Below are 20,197 nucleotides of genomic sequence, written 5' to 3' on the forward strand. Positions count from 1 at the left end.
CCAAAGTGCGGACATTAGCCCATTGAAACACTTTCTAGCCAGTTACAAGCATTATGTAATTAAGGCTAGTTGAGGTTCAGCAAGCCTTTTGTTTATTCGTTTTGCATCTACATGCATATTTATTGCAATGGAAATAGCAACAGTGCTTAAATGCAGGAACAGTGCATCCAATTATAAAAACAATTAAGTTTCAGTTTTATATAACCGTGCCATGTATTGTACCTTGCCAAAAAGTAGTTGGACATTACAAACCGTTTAAAAACTGTTGTATTTTAACGAATGGTTAAATTATAATAGGCCTACTCTTAGTAGTTCTCAAATTGTTAAAAATAAAATCCTGTCTTCATTTACTCAGCCTCAGTTTTGTCCTTCTGTGAAACACACAATTTTTAAATGAAGTATTTAAATTTAAAATGTATTTTATTTCTTTATTTCTGAATTACTTGCAGGCTTTCTTCTGGGTTATGCATTACAATAAATAACAACAATGAAAATTATTCAAGCATTTAATTTAATTAGTGTTAATTTCAAATTAATGCATTAGTTAAATTCAAAAGTGGTATCTTTTAACGTTATTTGGACCCAAGCTAACAATAAACAGTTGTCTTTTTATTAACTAAGATCAAATAGCACTGCCATTAATGTATTGCTCATTGTTAATGTCAGTTAAAGGATTAAATAACATAACCAAATGGGACCTCATTGTAAAGTGTTACCATGATCTGTGTGAGAATTTTGTCAACAGAGCTTTTACACATTTGTTGAATGTGATCAGAATCCATAACTGGCCTGTAATTTCAGTGTCATGATAAAATTGTAGTTATTCAAATTACCTATGTAATACAGCTATACAGTACAGACTGTAGTAGATTTATTATCTTTTAGTAGCTAAGGACCAATTGTTTATACACTTGTTAAAGGGTTAGTTCACCCAAAAATCTAAATTATGTCATTAATAACTCTCCCTCATGTCGTTCCAAACCAGTAAGACCTCCATTTATCTTCAGAACACAGTTTAAGATATTTTAGATTTAGTCCGAGAGCTCTCAGTCCCTCCATTGAAGCTGTGTGTACGGTCTACTGTCCATGTCCAGAAAGGTAAGAAAAACATCATCAAAGTAGTCCATGTGACATCAGAGGGTCAGTTAGAATTTGTTAAAGCATCGAAAATGCTGAATAAAGTCGTAGTTTTTGCTATTTTTGGACCAAAATGTATTTTTGATGCTTCAACAAATTCTAACTGACCCTCTGAGGTCACATGGACTACTTTGATGATGTTTTTCTTACCTTTCTGGACATGGACAGTATACTGTACACACAGCTTCAATGGAGGGACTGAGAGCTCTCGGACTAAATCTAAAATATCTTAAACTGTGTTCCGAAGATAAATGGAGGTCTTATGGGTTTGGAACGAGAGGGTGAGTTATTAATGACATAATTTAGATTTTTGGGTGAACTAACCCTTTTAATGTCTGCTGTTAAATATATTGTTGTGGGTTTGAAGCTCATTAATGAGATAATCCTATCCTCCTTATCTGTGTTACAGTGTGGTTTACTTCCATAATGGACGTCTTTGCTAATCCATGTCTCTGTGTTCTTTGACAGTGGCCCATCCTCAGGAACCAAACCATCCACCAGGAAAACTGGTTATCCAGTGCTATAAGTGTGGGCAGCCATGCAAGGGAGAGGTTCTCCGGGTGCAATCCAAGCACTTCCATATAAAATGTTTCACATGCAAAGGTAAGATTGATTTATTACACAGTGGCTGTTAGAACGTCTTAATCTATTTGTGAAAACTCCTGAAAGCTAATTTCTTAGGTCAAGAAGGACGGATTAACAAAGTAGAACCAAATTCCACTTTAGCCTGTTTGTTATTGAGGAAGAAATGTAATTACGTTTAGTCATAGCTTCATCCAAGTCAAAAATGTGACTAAAGGATAGATTAACAAAGCTGGCTCTGATAAAGCAGATGGCTTGTGGAGTTGAGTGGAGAGGAACTTCATTACCTGATGAATTAAACCAAAGTTAGTCCAAAACTGTATCACGCCCCCTCTGCATAACCAGGACAATTTGATAAAATGGGCCAGGCACTCTTTATCCAGACTTCTGTGGTCTTCTGTGTTCATACCTGTTTTACCGACATCATTTGGAAGGAATTATGGAAAAACTGACTGAATTTGCTTGGTGAGTCCCTCTTGAAATGATACAGGCAGGAAGTACAGTAGATTGAGTTTGCCATCACACGTTTTTCTTTAGATCTGTTGTAGTTTTACATGAAGTTTTGACCTTTTTTATTTAGTTGAAGAGTTTCTGGCTGTCTCTCTAAAAGCTGATTTTCATTCTTTGCACTCCATATGAATTGACCCTCAGGTTGCATAAGATAATATAAAGTTTATGTGGTGGCATGTTGCCAGTCACAAAGAGCAGACAACTCATTTACTTCCAGAAGCCTCAGCGAGAGCTCAGTGGAAAACGGTCAGTGAAAAACGGTCCGTTTCTGCATTCTTGATTAATGTGCAGCACTTCAATATGTTAAACATTGAGGACCTGTTGATACAGCAGATAATTGTATGAGGGGTCTTGACAATAAATGTTAGTGCATCCTTAAGCTTCTGTTCCAAGCAATCCAGAAGCTGAGGTCTTTCAGGGTTTTCTTTAATCTCACCTGAGCAATTCACTCCACATGTAGCTCCGCATTAGTCACTAATCGCAGACGCTGCATTAGTTACCTGAAACAAGGTTATAAATGAGAGTGCACTGTCGTAATTGACTGACTATAAGAGCTTTCTTTCTTTCTGTTACTCCAGCTTTAGTCTAACTTTTTAGTGTTAAATCAGTGCATTAAAAGAAAAGCTTATTCTGCTAATTCAGCTAATTGATGACACTGTCTGAACAAACAGACAAGATCTCAAAATGGCAGTGCGGACATTAAGTACTAAACACTTCAAATCAGATTTTTTTAAATCAGATTTGTTTGCATTTTGTGTGCAAGACTGGGAAATCACAAGATTTACTTCATAAGCACAGAGGGAATGAAAAATGAAAAAAAAAGACCAAAATTACCAGAACTCGTTCCCACCAGAATCTGTCACATGATTATTCACTTCTACAAGTAGAGTTGGAGTTTAAAGTAAAAAAAAAAAGAGATTGAAATTCTGTGATTCAAATCTATTTAAGATAGTATTTTATCATTAGAAACGTTTGGCACTTTTAAATTGAATAAATATAAAAAAAAATACTGACATAAAATGAATAATAAATACTTTCGAATTCTGTCACGGCAGGGATCCAATGAGGCACGGAGATAGAACCAATTGCGAGTAAGTCCTTTATTAAGGGCAATCCAAAAGGGTAAACAGTCCAGGCAGAGGTCGATACCAAACAAAACCAAACCAAACCAAACATAAACATAAACATAAACATAAACATAAACATAAACATAAACATAAACAAACAAGGACACAAGGCAAGAGCACGACAAGATGACGGACATGAATTAAACAACGACTCCGTGACACATACTAAGACAGACCGGGTTATATACACAAAAGGATAATGGGGAAACAGGAGACAGGTGGGGAACAATCAATTAACTAAACAAGGAGGAAGGTGACCAAATAAGGAGACAGGAAGTGATAATATGATAAACACCGTGGGAACTGAGGACACCTAGTGGAACCCCAGGGAACACAACCCAGACACTGTGACAGTACCCCCCTTCTACGGAGCGGCTCCCAGACGCTCCAAGACAGACACAAAACAGAGACCAGGAGGGAGGTGGACAGGTGGAGGCTCAGGGGGAGGGACGGAGGGCCAGAAAAGAAAAACATGGGGAACAGGCACCAGAATGTAAACACAACACAGAAAGACCAGGAGGGAGGAGGACAGGAGGAGGTTCAGGGGGAGGGACGGAGGGCCAGACTAACAGAAAGGAACAGGGACAGACATTAACACAAAAACCAAAGGAAAAAACAACATGAAGCCCCCCAGGGCGGAGCAGAAGACCACCACACCCTTGTGGTCAAGGCCAGAGCCCTCCAGGGCGGAGCGGAAGACCACCACAACCGTGTAGTCAGGGCAAGCGCCCCCCAGGGCGGAGCGGAAGACCACCATGTCCGTGTGGTCAGAGCGGAAGCCCCCCAGGGCGGAGCAGAAGACCACCATGTCCATGTGGTCAGAGCGGAAGCCCCCCAGGGCGGAGCAGAAGACCACCACAACCTTGTGGTCGAGGCCAGAGTTCCCCAGGGCGGAGCAGAAGACCACCACCACCATGTGGTCAGGGCGGAAGGCCCCCAGGACGGAGCAGAAGACCACCACCCCCCTGTGGTCAAAGCGGAAGCCCTCCAGGGCGGAGCAGAAGACCACCACATCCCTGTGGTCGATGCACAAAGCCCCCAGGGCGGATCAGAAGCCCACCACTTCCGTGCGGCCGGATCAACGGGAGGACGAGACTCTGGTAATTCCATGGTGTCTCTACTGGACTCCAGAAGATCGGTGCTGGCCTGACACTGCTCATGAAGATCATTGGTGACTTGCATTTGCTCATGAAGATCAGAGGTGACTTGCCTTTGTTCATGAAGATCAGAGGTGACTTGACTCAGTCCTTGAAGATCACCGGTGACTTGACTCAGCTCTGAAAGGTCAAAGGTGACTTGACTTGACTCTGAAAGGTCAACGGTGACTAGCCCTGACTCTGGAGGGTTAACAGTGACTAGCCTTGACTCTGGAAGGTCATCGGTGACTAGCCCTGACTCTGGAAGGTCATCGGTGACTAGCCCTGACTCTGGAAGGTCATCGGTGACTAGCCCTGACTCTGGAAGGTCATCGGTGACTAGCCCTGACTCTGGAAGGTCATCGGTGACTAGCCCTGACTCTGGAAGGTCATCGGTGACTAGCCCTGACTCTGGAGCATCAGCGGTGACTAGCCCTGACTCTGGAGCATCAGCGGTGACTAGCCCTGACTCTGGAGCATCAGCGGTGACTAGCCCTGACTCTGGAGCATCAGCGGTGACTAGCCCTGACTCTGGAGGGTTAACAGTGACTAGCCTTGACTCTGGAGGGTCATCGGTGACTAGCCCTGACTCTGGAGGGTCATCGGTGACTAGCCCTGACTCTGGAGGGTCATCGGTGACTAGCCCTGACTCTGGAGGGTCATCGGTGACTAGCCCTGACTCTGGAGGGTCATCGGTGACTAGCCCTGACTCTGGAGGGTCATCGGTGACTAGCCCTGACTCTGGAAGGTCACCGGTGATAAGCCCTAACTCTGGAGAGTTCCCTGGCACCTGACTCGACTCTGGAGGATCAGCGGTGACTAGCCCTGACTCTGGAGGATCAGCGGTGACTAGCCCTGACTCTGGAGGATCAGCGGTGACTGGCACCTGACTCGACTCCGGAGGGTCCACTGGCACCTGACTCGACTCCGGAGGGTCCACGGGCACCTGACTCCACTCCGGAGGGTCCACGGGCACCTGACTCCACTCCGGAGGGTCCACGGGCACCTGACTCCACTCCGGAGGGTCCACGGGCACCTGACTCCACTCCGGAGGGTCCACGGGCACCTGACTCCACTCCGGAGGGTCCACGGGCACCTGACTCCACTCCGGAGGGTCCACGGGCACCTGACTCCACTCTGGAGGGTCAGCTGAGACTCTCATCCTGTGCAGCGGCGCTGGGCAAGCAGCCATCTTGGGCCATGACTCTGGACAGGCGGCCATCTTGTACTGTGGTGCTGGGCTGGCGGCCATCTGGGGTTGTGGTGCTGGACTGGCGGCCATCTTGTACTGTGGCGCTGGACCGGTGGCCAATTTGGGCATTGGCGCTGGGCTAGCGGCCATCTTGTGCTGTGGCGCTAGGCTGACGGCCATCTTGGGCTGTGGCACTGAACCGTTGGCCAAAGTGGGCATTGGCGCTGGGCTGGCGGCCATCTTGTACTGTGGCGCTGGACTGGTGGCCAATTTGGGCATTGGCGCTGGGTTGGCGGCCATCTTGGGCTGTGGCGCTGGAACGGTGGCCAATTTGGGCATTGGCGCTGGGTTAGCGGCCATCTTGTGCTGTGGCGCTTGGCTGGTAGCCATCCTGGGCAGTGATGCTGGACTGGTGGCCATCTTGGATGGTGGCGCTTGGCTGGTAGCCATCCTGGGCAGTGGTGCTGGACTGGCGGCCATCTTGGGTTGTGGCGCTGGAACGGTGGCCAATTTGGGCATTGGCGCTGGGTTAGCGGCCATCTTGTGCTGTGGCGCTTGGCTGGTAGCCATCCTGGGCAGTGGTGCTGGACTGGCGGTCATCTTGGGTTGTGGCGCTTGGCTGGCTGCCATCCTGGGCAGTGGTGCTGGGCTGACGACTACCCCGCCGGAAGAGACAGAAGTGGCTGGGGCATCCCACCAAAGCCGATGCTGCAGGTAGCGCACGAATTCCCAGAATTCCAGTGTCTCTAACTGCGCCATCTCCTCCTGAGACACTGGATCATCCAGCCCGCCATTGAAATAGTCCTTGAGGGCCGCATCATTGTAGCCCATGCCCTCGGCCAGGGACCAGAACACCTGAGCCAGGGCACCCACTTCATTTCCCTCTTGGCGGAGGGCGATCAACCGAAGATACTTGGCTCGCCGCTCCGCCATCTTGGCTGGGGAACGGAAAGACGACATACCGCTGGTTCCTAGAAGGACGGAGTCGTTCTGTCACGGCAGGGATCCAATGAGGCACGGAGATAGAACCAATTGCGAGTAAGTCCTTTATTAAGGGCAATCCAAAAGGGTAAACAGTCCAGGCAGAGGTCGATACCAAACAAAACCAAACCAAACCAAACATAAACATAAACATAAACATAAACATAAACATAAACATAAACATAAACATAAACATAAACATAAACATAAACATAAACAAACAAGGACACAAGGCAAGAGCACGACAAGATGACGGACATGAATTAAACAACGACTCCGTGACACATACTAAGACAGACCGGGTTATATACACAAAAGGATAATGGGGAAACAGGAGACAGGTGGGGAACAATCAATTAACTAAACAAGGAGGAAGGTGACCAAATAAGGAGACAGGAAGTGATAATATGATAAACACCGTGGGAACTGAGGACACCTAGTGGAACCCCAGGGAACACAACCCAGACACTGTGACAGAATTCTGCACACTTTCTAGGTCACTAATCAAATAATCAAATTAGTGAAATTGGTAATGTGACTCTGTAGAGACGGTCAGATGGTCTTGTTTTCAAACTCAAGATGCTCATTCGATTATTCAGAAATCATGCTGGAGAACATGATCATCATTTTTCATGCAGGTCAAGCAGCAAATTAGGAGTTTATTGAGGCATAAGTCATAGTTAATGGTTTCTTATTGGAGAGAATTGGACAAGTGTGACCTATTTATTATATTCAACTTTTTACTCAATGTTAAATGTGCATATGCATTTTGTTATGCAACATACATGTAACAACAACATACATGGATTTTTATGCATATAATACAAACCACAAACCAAACATATTATGATGTTTTTGTTTATTGTTCAATTCAAATTGTATGATAAGTCATTTTCCAAGGAAAGTTTTATTAAAGCAGTATGGTATCAGACATTTGGATCCCACTTTTTGAGCACCATGTGAGTGCCATATAAATATTGAAACCATTCAGTACCATTATAAATACTCAAAGTGTCATAGTCCAGTTGTCCTGCATGCATATTAACGTATATTAATCCCCATCTTTCCTAGATCTAGAAAGAGTAAGACTATTACTAGCCACGTATATGTCTTAATTACAGAAGAGGGCAGCAAGAGGGCTCAGGTTAAGCAGGCTGGTGACTTGTAGTCCTCTTACAAGGAATCCATTATCTAATGGATCTCCCATATTTCTAGTCAGTCAACTCCATTCATAAAAATCATGATTCAGGCTGTTACATAAGGTCTGATGTTACTTTCTCTGTGGATACCCGGCTAGAGTGCTTCTGCTGGAGTGACCTGCCAGTACCTGAACTCTGGCAAGAGAAGATGCAGTGCTCTACAGCTCGGTTGTAAGCTAATGGGCCTTGCTTTGCTCTATTAGTTTCATTTGTTCACTCTAAGCAGGCTCACTTAGAATGCTAGAGTGAACATGTGCAGTCAACATCTACAGCTCTGCTCCCCACTTCTCTACCCGATCACTTTATATTCCTGCCCATGTCTCACCCTGTCTTTCTGCACATTTTCCCTCCCTCTCTTTCTCTCGCTCTGTGTGTGAATGCTGTGTCAGTCACCGAGCTTGTGTGTGCTATTTTGGGCATAGTTTCTGGGAGCTGTTAAAGCGCTGCAATGCTGGAAATAGCTCTGATGATCCCCATTGGGAGGATAAGACGGAAGAGAAAGGCTCCGCACATACCTCCACAGAGATTGCCAGTCTGTCTGTCTGTGAACGTGTGTGTGTGTGCATGTGTGTGTGTGCCAGTCACTCCACAGCTGTGGGTTTGCATTAATGAGGAGTGGCAGATGCCCCTCGGGGTCAAGGGTTGTGTGCCTGAACATGTCATTTCAGGATGTCATTCTCATAGTCAAGAAGATGATGTCACAGGTTGACCTCAAAGCAAAAGATTCATTTCACAAGTATTTGAGCATTTCATTTATAGGAGGATGTTGCTTTATTGAAGTGACTGCTGTTTTTATAGTTTTAGGTTTATGAGTTTTTCTCTGTGAGAACCAGATCATGTGACTTACACAAAGAATTTTTTTCCTATTGAATAGGAGAAAAATGAATCACCAATTCTATGTCTGCAGTAAATCGAATTTAAAGTCAGGCACGTTTTATTATGGATGAGCGCGCTTTGTTTAACGTGTTTTAGATTGTTAAACAGAAACACCCATCCACTAAAATGATAGAGCCAGAAAAGAAGAGCCAGGACAATTTTTAATATGACTCTGAATGGATTCCTTTGAAAGAAGATCATCATATCCACCTAGAATAGCTTGAGGGTGGCTAAAGCTCAGGCTGATTTTTTTATTTTTGGGTGAACTAACCGTTAATTTGAATTTAATCTGGATTATTGCTTTAAGAGTTTTAGCAGAGTATGTTTAATCAACAGGAAGAGGAAGCTTGGTTTCTACCTGTCGAGGTCAGGTCATCCGCATTTTGAAGAGTAAGGTATATATTTAGATATCTATGTGTGTGGTAAGTCCTAATGAGATTCTTTGTTTAGAAAATGTGGAGCCAGAGAAGTTCAGGCAGTCCTTACTAAAATAGTGGAGAGGATTTTTCTGGCACCTGTCACTGTCAGAGACACACATTACCAACCAGCCAGACTATGTTGCACACACATAGACTCATACACACACACAAACACACCTTCCATTCCTTCTCCCATTAACCAAACAGTTGTCAGTTGTAAAACAACCTCTCTACTTTATGCATCCACACACACACACACACACACACACAGTCAGTCACATTTCTCACCCAGTCTTTTTCTGTCAGTCTCTGAAGGGGACACTCATAAAACCCATTATAACTCATAACACCGTAAGCCATCATGAAAGCAACAAACAATTTACTGATCTCTCTAAAACCCAGCATTAAGTCAGCAAGTTGCCTCATATGAAACACAAACTGTTAAGCAGTGATGTGTGTCTGAAACTAGCCCTGTAATGTCAAACCGAAGGCTGTAATACTGTGGCTTCACGAATGCAGCTGGGACAGGAATCAGTGTCCAACCAGAGGTCATCCTAAGAATGTCCATGATCTAAAGTCTACACAAAATAAATAAATAAAAATGCTCTGTTTGTGAATGATTGATTTAGCATTATAGATTAACTTGGAAATTTTGTTAAAAAATGTGCAAAAATAGTAAATATTAACTTAGATTAGGGAGGTAAGATTGCTGAAATATTTCTGTCTCATTTGAAAATTCCCAAATTTGCATGTCTTTAATGTATCTTTTTTTCTCAGCAATGATATTTAACAGAGACTTTTTTCTTAAATCTTCTGCTTCTCAGATTTTCATCTCCCCCAAAACTGACTCAACTAATCTCAAATAATAAAATCCAGCTAATCCCAAACTTTAGAATGGTGGTATATATAACAATGCAATTCAGTGCAGCCAATGCAGTGGTTTAGGGGAAATTAAGCACAGGAGATATGTGTTTAAGGATTTAAATTATACTTGCAGGCAGCATACAGTACCAGCTGCATTTCTTGCTGAGGTCAGACTCAGAAATCATACATTTGTGCTATGTAGACTCAGCGGTTATTTTAACAATCACTGTATTTTATTTTGCAGCTTTGCTCAATGTACATACAGTACACACCTCAAGACAAGCAGCATGAATAATGTGTCGCCATTAAACTCTTTCATCGCAGAAAAAACACATCATGTCTCCAATCTTCCCTCAATTTTTTTGAGTGGCGCCGATACAGGATGGCTGCCTCCGTGACGTGCTCTGCAGTTGTTTTTGTGTTTTTGTTAGTTTGTCCTGTCTTTAGTTATATTCCTGCAATCAGTTTCACCAGGGACGATATTGTCATTCCTTATCTACTTATTTGTATTTTATTATGTGTTTTATGTTCTGTCGCTGTCATTCTGTTGTACTGCGGAGCTTCTGTCACGAAAACAAATTCCTCGTATGTGTAAACATACCTGGCAATAAAAGCTCATTCTGATTCTGATTCATTCTGATCTGGAGAACTCACCAAAATTAGCTCAAGTTACTGATGTTTATGATCTCCATATAGCTCATATTCCAAACTCATATGACTTTGTTTCTTCCATTTTATAAAATATATTGTTCATTTCTCCATGCAAGTACACATAATGAGGATTGAAGCCTTAAAAATTATGCAAATGCACCATGAGCATATCATAAAATTAGTCAATATGATATTCATAAGCCACCTGAATTAATACAATATCATTGTGTGAGAAACAAGCTGAAATTGTAATCTTTATTCTGTGATAATTAAACTGATCATTAAAATCACTTCACTGAATCAAGTTCTGGAGCAGTCCTGTTTATGAACAAATCATTATTTTGTGAACCAGATCTACTGATTCACTGAAAAGATGCTGGTGATACATTGCTGCTTCTCTAATGAATGCAGTTTTTTGGCTGAACTATTCTTTTAACCCACCCATATGCTGTATTCAGCCTGAGATCTCCAGTAATGAGGCTGAACAGGCCTGGCGTTCAACATGGTGGTGCTTTGTCACAACAGTGCTGTTGGTAGTTTCACATGGATAATAAATGGTCCCATGCTCTGTGCCAAAGGGCTCCTCATGCCAGCCAGGGTTCTTGTTTGGGAATCATTTTATCTGCTCCATTAGCTGATCTCACAGAGTGATTAAGTGCATAAAAATGAAGTATAAAATCACACCGCAGTAAAAAGATGAGAGGCGTCTTCACAGAGACTGTGTTTGTCTATACATCCCACTGCTGTTACAGTATATTTTAGGGTGAGATGTCTCTCCATGCAGAAGTTGAGGTCTCAAACAAAGTGGAGAGGAAGCCATGTACTGTCCACTAAAGTGCAGAGAGAAAACAGCATGCTGGGAAACTCATTAAAATATCGATGAACTCTGTGAAAGCTGATGTCTGCATATACTATATGGGAAACCCAGGGCTTTCTGCACTTCTGCACTCTGTACAGATTGTAACTTGGCTTTGTTTCTGAGGCCCTTTGCGTCATAGTATATGAACTAATTCTGAACTAAAATTCACATTTGAGTTGAATCTCGAGTCTCTACTCTTCTTAAATCTTTCTAGTAGTTCATATGAATAATTTTTTTCCTGTATCCATTCAGACAGAGGCAGAGTGTGAGGATGGAGAGGTTGGCTCAGTAATTGAGAGAATGGATGGATGTTTGTTCTGGGAGGACTTAACAGGCTGTTCTGTTGAGAAGGGATCTGACAGACAGCTGAGAGCGTCATTACACTTGCGTCATTGCTCACGACACACACACAAACACACACACACACACGCACACACAGCTGAACTCCCAGACACTCCAGTCCATGTAACTACTGCTTCTCTTCTGTTAAAGGAATACTTAACCCAAAAATGAAAAGTTTGTAATCATTTATGTCCACCCTTATGTTGTGCCAAACCTGTACGAGTTTCTTTCTTATATTGAGCACAAAAGAAAATGAAGAATTAGTCCCCATTGACTTCCGTAGTATTTATTTCGAAACTATGAAAGTCAGTGGGGACCAACAACTATTTTCTGGTTCTTTATGTGTTCAACATAAGAAAGAAACTCGTAGGCTTAAAATAAAATATTTTGGGTTAACTGTTCCTTTAAGAAGACATATGTTTTAAAAGCATATATAGACATGTTTTAAAAGGTGAAAAGGTTATATAGACAGACACGTTTTGAAAGGTATATGTAGTAGATATATGTGGATTTCACCTAACAATACTACTTTTTACCAGAAGGTGGTGCTTTTTTTTTTTTTCATTATAACAAAGGGCCTAGAATATAACTGGAATCAGTACAATAAAATGGTAAGAAATGGGCTAAATGACAAGTTCTTACTTCCATTATTGTAACTTATAAACTACAATCAATTAAAAATAATAAAAATAATAATACAATTATATTAAAAATAATAAAATAATAAAAAATCATTTGAATACTTTATATGCTAAAATACATTGGTGTACAAAAAAAAAGTAAAAAAAAAACATGTGTACATTTTAAATTAATGACAAAGAAACAGCATGTAAAACATTGAATTAAATGTGAATTTCTTTACTTATTCTCTTGTAAAATATATGCAGATAAACCAAAAATTACTGACAAGTTCTAAAAATATTTTTTTATATTGTAATATAATTATATTATATTATATTATATTATATTATATTATATTATATTATATTATATTATATTATATTATATTATATTATATTATATTATATTATATTATATTATATTATATTATATTATATTATATTATATTATATTATATTATATTATATTATATTACTGTCTGAATGGACCTAATCTTCCAGAAATAGAAGACCGCTTCAATGAGGCAAAAGATATGTTAACAGCTGTGGAAATGGGACTGCAAATAAAATTTTGGATTTGTGTTGAAAACATACTGTCAAAAAAGTTTAAACAAAATTATGATTAATTCATTTTTAAAGGGGTCATATGATCCTTTTTGAAAGATCATTATTTTTTGTATTTTTGGTGTAACAGAATATATTGACATGCTTTAATGCTCAAAAACACATTATTTTTCAAATACTGTACATAATTGTAGGTCCTCTATGCTAGGGTGACCACCTGCTAATAAGCCCAAGGGGGGACAAGGGGTATGTTTCTGAGGGACAATGTGGGACACTGCCTTGTGCGGCGGTTCCCCCACACCATGGGCAGACTAACTGATAGTGGTTTACCCATTTCTAGCACATACCACCTTACATGGTATATTAATAATGCCCTATTCCCCTAAACGTGTAACTGCTGATGTTTGCTCATGACAGAATTGACAGATGCACTTCCACTTATGATTTACTTTAGCTATTTAATTTTATTTATTTTTCATTACAATTTATTCACTTTAAATAAATTATAATATAAAATTATAGGATTAAAATGAATTGTAGTTGCTCAACACCACAGGAATAGTTAAAAAAAAAAAAGTCTAAACTCACAACTCCAGAGGTTCACAGGGAGGAAGGATGGTGAACTCGCATGTTAGTAAAGGCAGGCGCATAAAAAAAAAAGTTTGAAACAGGACACACCTTCTGTTTTTTAATTGATGATGGCGGTGCCTCAGAGTCTCCTTCTCCATTTTTCGAATCGTAAAGCGTGCATCTAAAAGTTCCTTCCCAGTGTGTCTGGTATGCACGTGCGTGCGCTGCCATGACAACAATGAAAAAGTTGACAACAACCTAGTCAGCAGTTCAAGTGAGGGGTGGGTGTGGCAAAAGTAGCGTTCTGAACTGTCAAGTAATGTTCGTTTGGCTGCCTGGGGCTCGAGGATATAGAGGGACCAACTTTTTTTGAGCAAGCATTGATCATGCGTGACACAGTCTCAATTTGCGGGACGCATGAATTGGGCTTAAAACGCTGTGCGCGCACGCGCTACGCGGGACGGGTGGTCACCCTACTCTATGCCCCGCCTCTATCAAATGCATCGTTTTCTACAAAGTCCCTTCTTCAGACAAGTGCATTCTGATTGGCCAACTTACACAGTGCATTGTGATTGGCCGAACACGGCAAGCATTTGTCAGAAATGTAATGCCCCTTTCCATAATCGTGAGCTTCATCTTTCAAAATAAATGTAATGACGATTAATAATGTCCTTAGTTTTACCATCAGTTCAAGCCCAAAAGGGGAACAGAGTTGCATGACAGACACCGTGATGAAGCTCCTATGTGTTTGCAGTACACAAGCCACGGTTAAAACAGCTGATTCCAATGTGTGACCCTGTCTCTTTCTCTCACACACACACACACACACACACACATACCCCTTTATTTATTTAGCGCTTTAAACAAAAAACATTTTTAAAAAAGCAGTTAAAACGACTGAACAACATTAATTAGTAAAACATTGTGTCAATAATGCAAAATGACAGTTAAAGGCAGTTCATCATTGAATTCAGTGATGTCATCATCTCAGTTCAGTTTAAATAGTATCTGCAATTATTTGCAATCAAGTCAACGATATCGCTGTAAATGCGATATCACACACACAACGTGCAAAACTCCGCATTGGAACATTCAATAGCAAATACTAATAACAATACATACTTACAGTAGCTGATACAGAAACACCAGATTGTCATAGCAAAGTCAGAATGACATCCTCTCCTAGGTTCACAAAACAGTCAACCATTAAAATGAATTGCTGTTCTGTTGTAAGTAATCTTAAAGATTGCTAAATGCATCTAAACTTTTGGAAGGCCAAATAAAGTGCTTTTGCTTTCACCTACATACACACAGCATCTCCCTGACATGGCTGCTTCCACATAGTAAAGTAGACATGTGGGGGTGTTTTTGAATGAGCCGTTTTAAGGGGCATGGCAGAGTCTTGACTTTAGTCTTTGCAACTTTACAGATCTTCTTCATGATCTCATTATGAGCTCCAGATACAAAGGAAAAGTTGAAATCTCATCATAAATCAGATTATTCATTTGGCTAAAACGGAATAAATCTCCTTAGCTATGTTATCAATTAAACTATATTTGCTCACTTTTACTCACTAGAGATGTATTACATTTTTGCTGTTTTGTGTTGCCTGTTGGCCAAAGTTGGCCTGTGGTGACCTTTGATATGGCCTACCATGCCAAATCACAAGATGAGGGGAAAACATAAGAAAACATTGCATTTAAGCATAACTTCATTTCAAATTTTTATTTTTGCATTGAAATGTAAAAAATATTTTGAAATGAATTTGGTAAAAAAAAAAAAAAAAAAAAGTAAAACAAATTTCACGATTCATAAAGTCAATGAAACCATAAGGTATAATAATCAGTCAATGACACAGTCGTAACAAATTGTTTAAATATGTGTTTTTTTTAGGCTTGATTGTGTTTATGGGGTGCAGTCTTACATGTGTTAATGCTTAGATTTTTAAAAAACGCATAATTTTTCACATAATTCACCTTTATTCCACGCCAATCTGTCCCTTCTCTGACAAACGCCTTGATTTGTTTCCTGTTATTTCCGATTTATTTCCTGTTTATTTCCGATTTATTTCCTGTTATTATGAAGCTCCTCCCTCAGAAATAAGTGCTGGGCTGAGATTGGTCAGCTGGCTCAGTGTGTTGTGATTCGCTAAACCACTTCGAGTGCATCTTAACATCCTGCCCCTCTCAAGCCCCCTATTTTAATGTTAAATGTACACTCTATTTTCATAAAATGGTGAAAAACTGCCCTCTTGATATTTTTACAGGTTGGAATGTAGGAGGATAGACAGAGAAAAACAGATAGAAAGAGAGAGGCAGTGAGAGAAATGCATGCTTTTGGGAAGGGGTATCATGTGACGCTAAACAAGCTGTTAAATATCAGTCTCGGCCGGCCAAGGAGCTTTCAGAAAGATTTGGCATGTGTGACGGCAGGATTACACATAAACACGCTTACCAAGAGGACACAGACCTAACTCACCTCTTTGTGCAGAAGTGTCTGAACTTGGGCCAGAGCCTTGAAAGCATCTTGAAGCCTCAGGAAACTCTTTATTTATACGCCTTTGTCCTCATACACATTGGCCAAGATAAGCATAAGCCCCCTGACCTTATGTTTGCTGGCAGCCAAAATGTGTAAATCCCAGTGCAAAAGAGATGCTCTTGTGTGACTACTGAGTTGTGTTTCAAAAGAGCCAAACTAAGTGTCATTTATTTTGAAGATGGTGTGTTTCAGATTTCACTAAAGACTGTCTTGTACTGTAAGAGCTCATTAAACTAATTATTCTGATTTCTGATTTCTCTGTTCTCATATTCCCATTCAGTGTGTGGTTGTGACCTGGCCCAAGGTGGTTTCTTCATGAAGAACGGGGAGTATCTATGCACGCTGGACTACCAGAGGCTTCATGGCACTCGCTGTAATGGCTGTGGAGACTTTGTTGAAGGAGAGGTGGTCACTGCTCTTGGGAAGACTTATCATCCCACATGCTTTGTCTGCACGGTTTGCAAGTAAGAGTTACCCAAAAGCAGGCCCTTTTCATCTATGTTAAAACATATATCCTTTATCTTTGTATGTTATGGACATTTTTTGCCTTGACCTTGCTAACACTAAGTATAATAATTCAGCATGTTTGACAACTTTGTTTTGGAAATAACAACTTAAATGTTTAGTAAAAGAATGTTATACATTGTAAATATATATATATATATCTATATGCATGTATTATTAATATTATTTTTCATTTAATTTAATATTTATAATACTAATTATACATTTCATAGTGTTTTTATGCATTTTTTATTTATTCCAAATTAATAACTAAAGGCAGTAACAATTTGAACAATATTTAGGAAAGAATTAAAAAAATGTTTCATTATTTAACATTAGTTAACTACTTTAGTTAACATGAACTAAGAATAAACAATAGCCAATTTCTACAGCATTTATTAAGCTTAGTTGCTATTTATTTCAACATTTACTAATGCACTATTAAAATAAAAAAGTTGTGTTTGTTAACATTAGTTTATGCACTGTGAACTGTGAAAGTCACGGCACGCTAAGGAGTCTCTTTTGTAAAGACTATGGACTGAAGGGAGGCAAGCTGTTGCTGTAACTTTACCTGCGGGTGTCAACTTTTATACTTTTAAAGCCATATTTAGTAATATTTGTGATTTATGTTTGTAATATCAATTATTTTGTCATCTAATTTTTTGAGGAGACACTGCCTTCCTTGCCTCCTCGGAGGGAACGCCCCTGATATATATATATATATATATATATATATATATATATATATATATATATATATATATATATATATAAAAACAATTTAACATTTTCTATTTTAATATATTTTAAAATGTAATTTATTCTTGTGATGACAAAGCTGAGTTTTCAGAAACTTTTATTCCAGTCTTTAGTGTTGCATGGTCCTTTAATTCTAATAGGCTGATTTTATGCTCAATAAAAAAAAAAAAAATGTTTATTGTCATCGTCGAAAACAGTTATGTTTCTTAATATGCTTTTATTTCAGGATTCTTTGATGAATAGAAAGTTCAAAAGAGCATTTATCTAAAACTTAATTTTTATTTTTGTAGACTATACTGTCACTTGTCATTGGTTTAATGCATCCTAAATATGAATAAAAGTATTCTTTTATTTATTTATTACTTTTACTGCCCAGCTTTTAAATGTTAGTGTAAATGCCTAATGTCTTTGCATCCTTCTTCTGTTGCCAGACGGCCATTTCCCGCTGGTGATCGAGTCACGTTTAATGGAAAAGACTGTCTCTGTCAGCATTGCGTCCAACCAACTTCCCCGACTCCCAAAGACATCAGCGCCTCTAATAGTGAGTCCACACTCACACACATGTGTTTGAGCTTATTGGTTATGTTTTAGTGTCCTACTCAGATTTTAGCTTGCCCCACAGTCATCCCCCTTTTATAGTTGTGTTAGATTCTGTAGTGTATCTATGTGTTGCCAGGTCTTATACTGCTCAGGACTTATACTGCTCAGGACTCAAGGTCATTGCAGCGAGTTTGAAGCTCCCTTTCTCTTCTGTGTCTCATGTCAAAAAGGCACATGAGGTAGTTGTGTTCTGAACAACTTAAATCCTCATTCTTCCCGTTACCATTTGCAATTGTAAATACATTTACATAGCCATTACATTTACAGTTGGCAATTGTATGATGCCTAGTGTTCTAAAATCAGAATATTTTTAAAAGTGCACTCCAACATTTAATGTTCTATGTTCTGTGTCAATGTGCCACAAACACCTTAGGCAAGTATAAAGCATTGTGCTTATACCAGTCAGAATACATGTGCTGTACATTATCAACCAAAAAGGAATGCACTGGCACCCATCCATAGCACCCAAAAACCATGATGGCTTTTACACAGGCAAGCATTTATTCTAAAGTATTGTTGTAATAAGGATCCCTGCTTCTGTGCTTCATTTCAGACTCTTCTAGGGTTACTTGAGTTGACAGGATGCTTAGACCAATTCCTGTGCTGTCATCCAGGGAAAAGCTAATCTCCTTATAAATGTTTCTCTCTTTGATTTCTCCCACTCTTTTATCTTACTTTGAGGAAGTTCTTCATCCTCCTCCAGTAGATTAGGGGTTCTCTTGGTGTAATTTAAGATGCGGGGCCCCAGGAGTCAAGCAGACAGGCACAGAGAATGAGAGAGGCTCAGAGCCAATGAAAAGCTCAGAGCACTCCTGTGCCTGCTGGTTGTCCCATTCTCTCTCACTCACTTTCTCTGGCCTTCCGCTTTCTGATACATTCCGGACTGATGGATGCTGACAGGTCAGGGATCCGCATGTGTAGAATGTTCTGATTTAATTAGGTTTGGGATTTCCTTATTATAGTAAATGGCTCTCGTCATTAAACTCAAATTGTCATAATGCAGGGAATCATTGTTATATAACAACATCAGGTGATGGATAATTACAGAAGCAATTTAGCAATGAATAGCTGCTGTGTTACAGAGGAGAGAATTCATGTAATTCTAAGCATTGCATCATGGGATTGGGTTGATTGAGAAAACATTGTGTAGACCATGTATCAGTGGAGTTTGACTGTTTTTGCTTGGGTGGGAAAAAGGTGCGGGACACGCACATTACTGTTCAAAAATAAGATTTAATACCTTTATTCAAGAACATATAGAAAAAGCAACAGTCACAAATGATTTCAGGTAAATGCTGTTTTTTTAACTCTCTATTCATCAAAAATATCAAGCAGAACAACTGTTTTTATTGATAATCATGTTACTTGAGCACCCTCTTTCTCAGTTATCTTTCTCCTCTTCTCCTATATGTGCAAGCATCCGTACTTACACACACAGACAGGAACTTAAAGAGCCCTCCTTAATATCTCTTTGTGTCATGCTTGGCTGAATAATTGTCATTCACGAGCCCCAGGAAATTATTTGAGGCTGATGAAAGTGCTTTGTTTTTTTGGAAGGTGCTGATTGTTTCGAGCCGTGATAATGCTTCTTTGCCAAACCCTACAAAGCTTATACGGCATGACACTTCTAAAAACCTGCACTGAGTCTGATACTTAGATAAACCTATGACAGGTGCATTGAACGCAGCTCTCTTTGAAACTTTCTCACGCACACAGTGGGTCTCTAGCACACACACAGTGCAGGCAGAGGTTGAGAAGGCTTAAATGATGCATTAGAGAGCTAGATGCAGAGCGGTGCATTATATACTCTCCTCACTGTCAGTGGTTACCATCGTGCCTCAAGCAACATCAGCAGCGTCTGGGACCTCCCCACCCCTCCGCATCCATCCCTGCTATTTAAAAAAGCTTTTGGGATTTCATCCAAGGAACATAAATAGAAGATGACAACCATGAGCTATTTTTATCCTTCAACCTTTTACACACGTTACACATGTATTAACTAAAAAGAAGTGCCATCTTGTCGAGGGAGGATGCTCGGCTTTTAGAAATGGTGCTCTAGGCCTTTATTCAATTAGTCATGGAATATAAAGATGATTCACTATTGATCGCTGCAGTAATTTTATGGATACAATATGCTTTGTTTGAAATGACTTCTGAGAGTCTGAAT

General features: G+C 40.1%; 1 protein-coding gene across 30 annotated transcripts in view; it reads left to right on the forward strand.

The window, feature by feature from the left end:
- Positions 1–20,197, forward strand: part of LOC132122327 (actin-binding LIM protein 1-like) — a 68,241-nt gene that overhangs the window by 29,348 nt on the left and 18,696 nt on the right. For all 30 annotated transcript variants that reach the window (XM_059532444.1, XM_059532451.1, XM_059532434.1 and 27 more), the window contains 3 exons: positions 1,606–1,740; positions 16,448–16,631; positions 17,862–17,971. In XM_059532444.1, coding sequence (XP_059388427.1) covers positions 1,606–1,740; positions 16,448–16,631; positions 17,862–17,971 — 429 coding nt within the window. The remainder of the gene's footprint in view (positions 1–1,605; positions 1,741–16,447; positions 16,632–17,861; positions 17,972–20,197) is intronic.

Source organism: Carassius carassius, chromosome 40 (genome assembly GCF_963082965.1).
Source record: "Carassius carassius chromosome 40, fCarCar2.1, whole genome shotgun sequence".
NCBI lineage: Eukaryota > Metazoa > Chordata > Actinopteri > Cypriniformes > Cyprinidae > Carassius > Carassius carassius.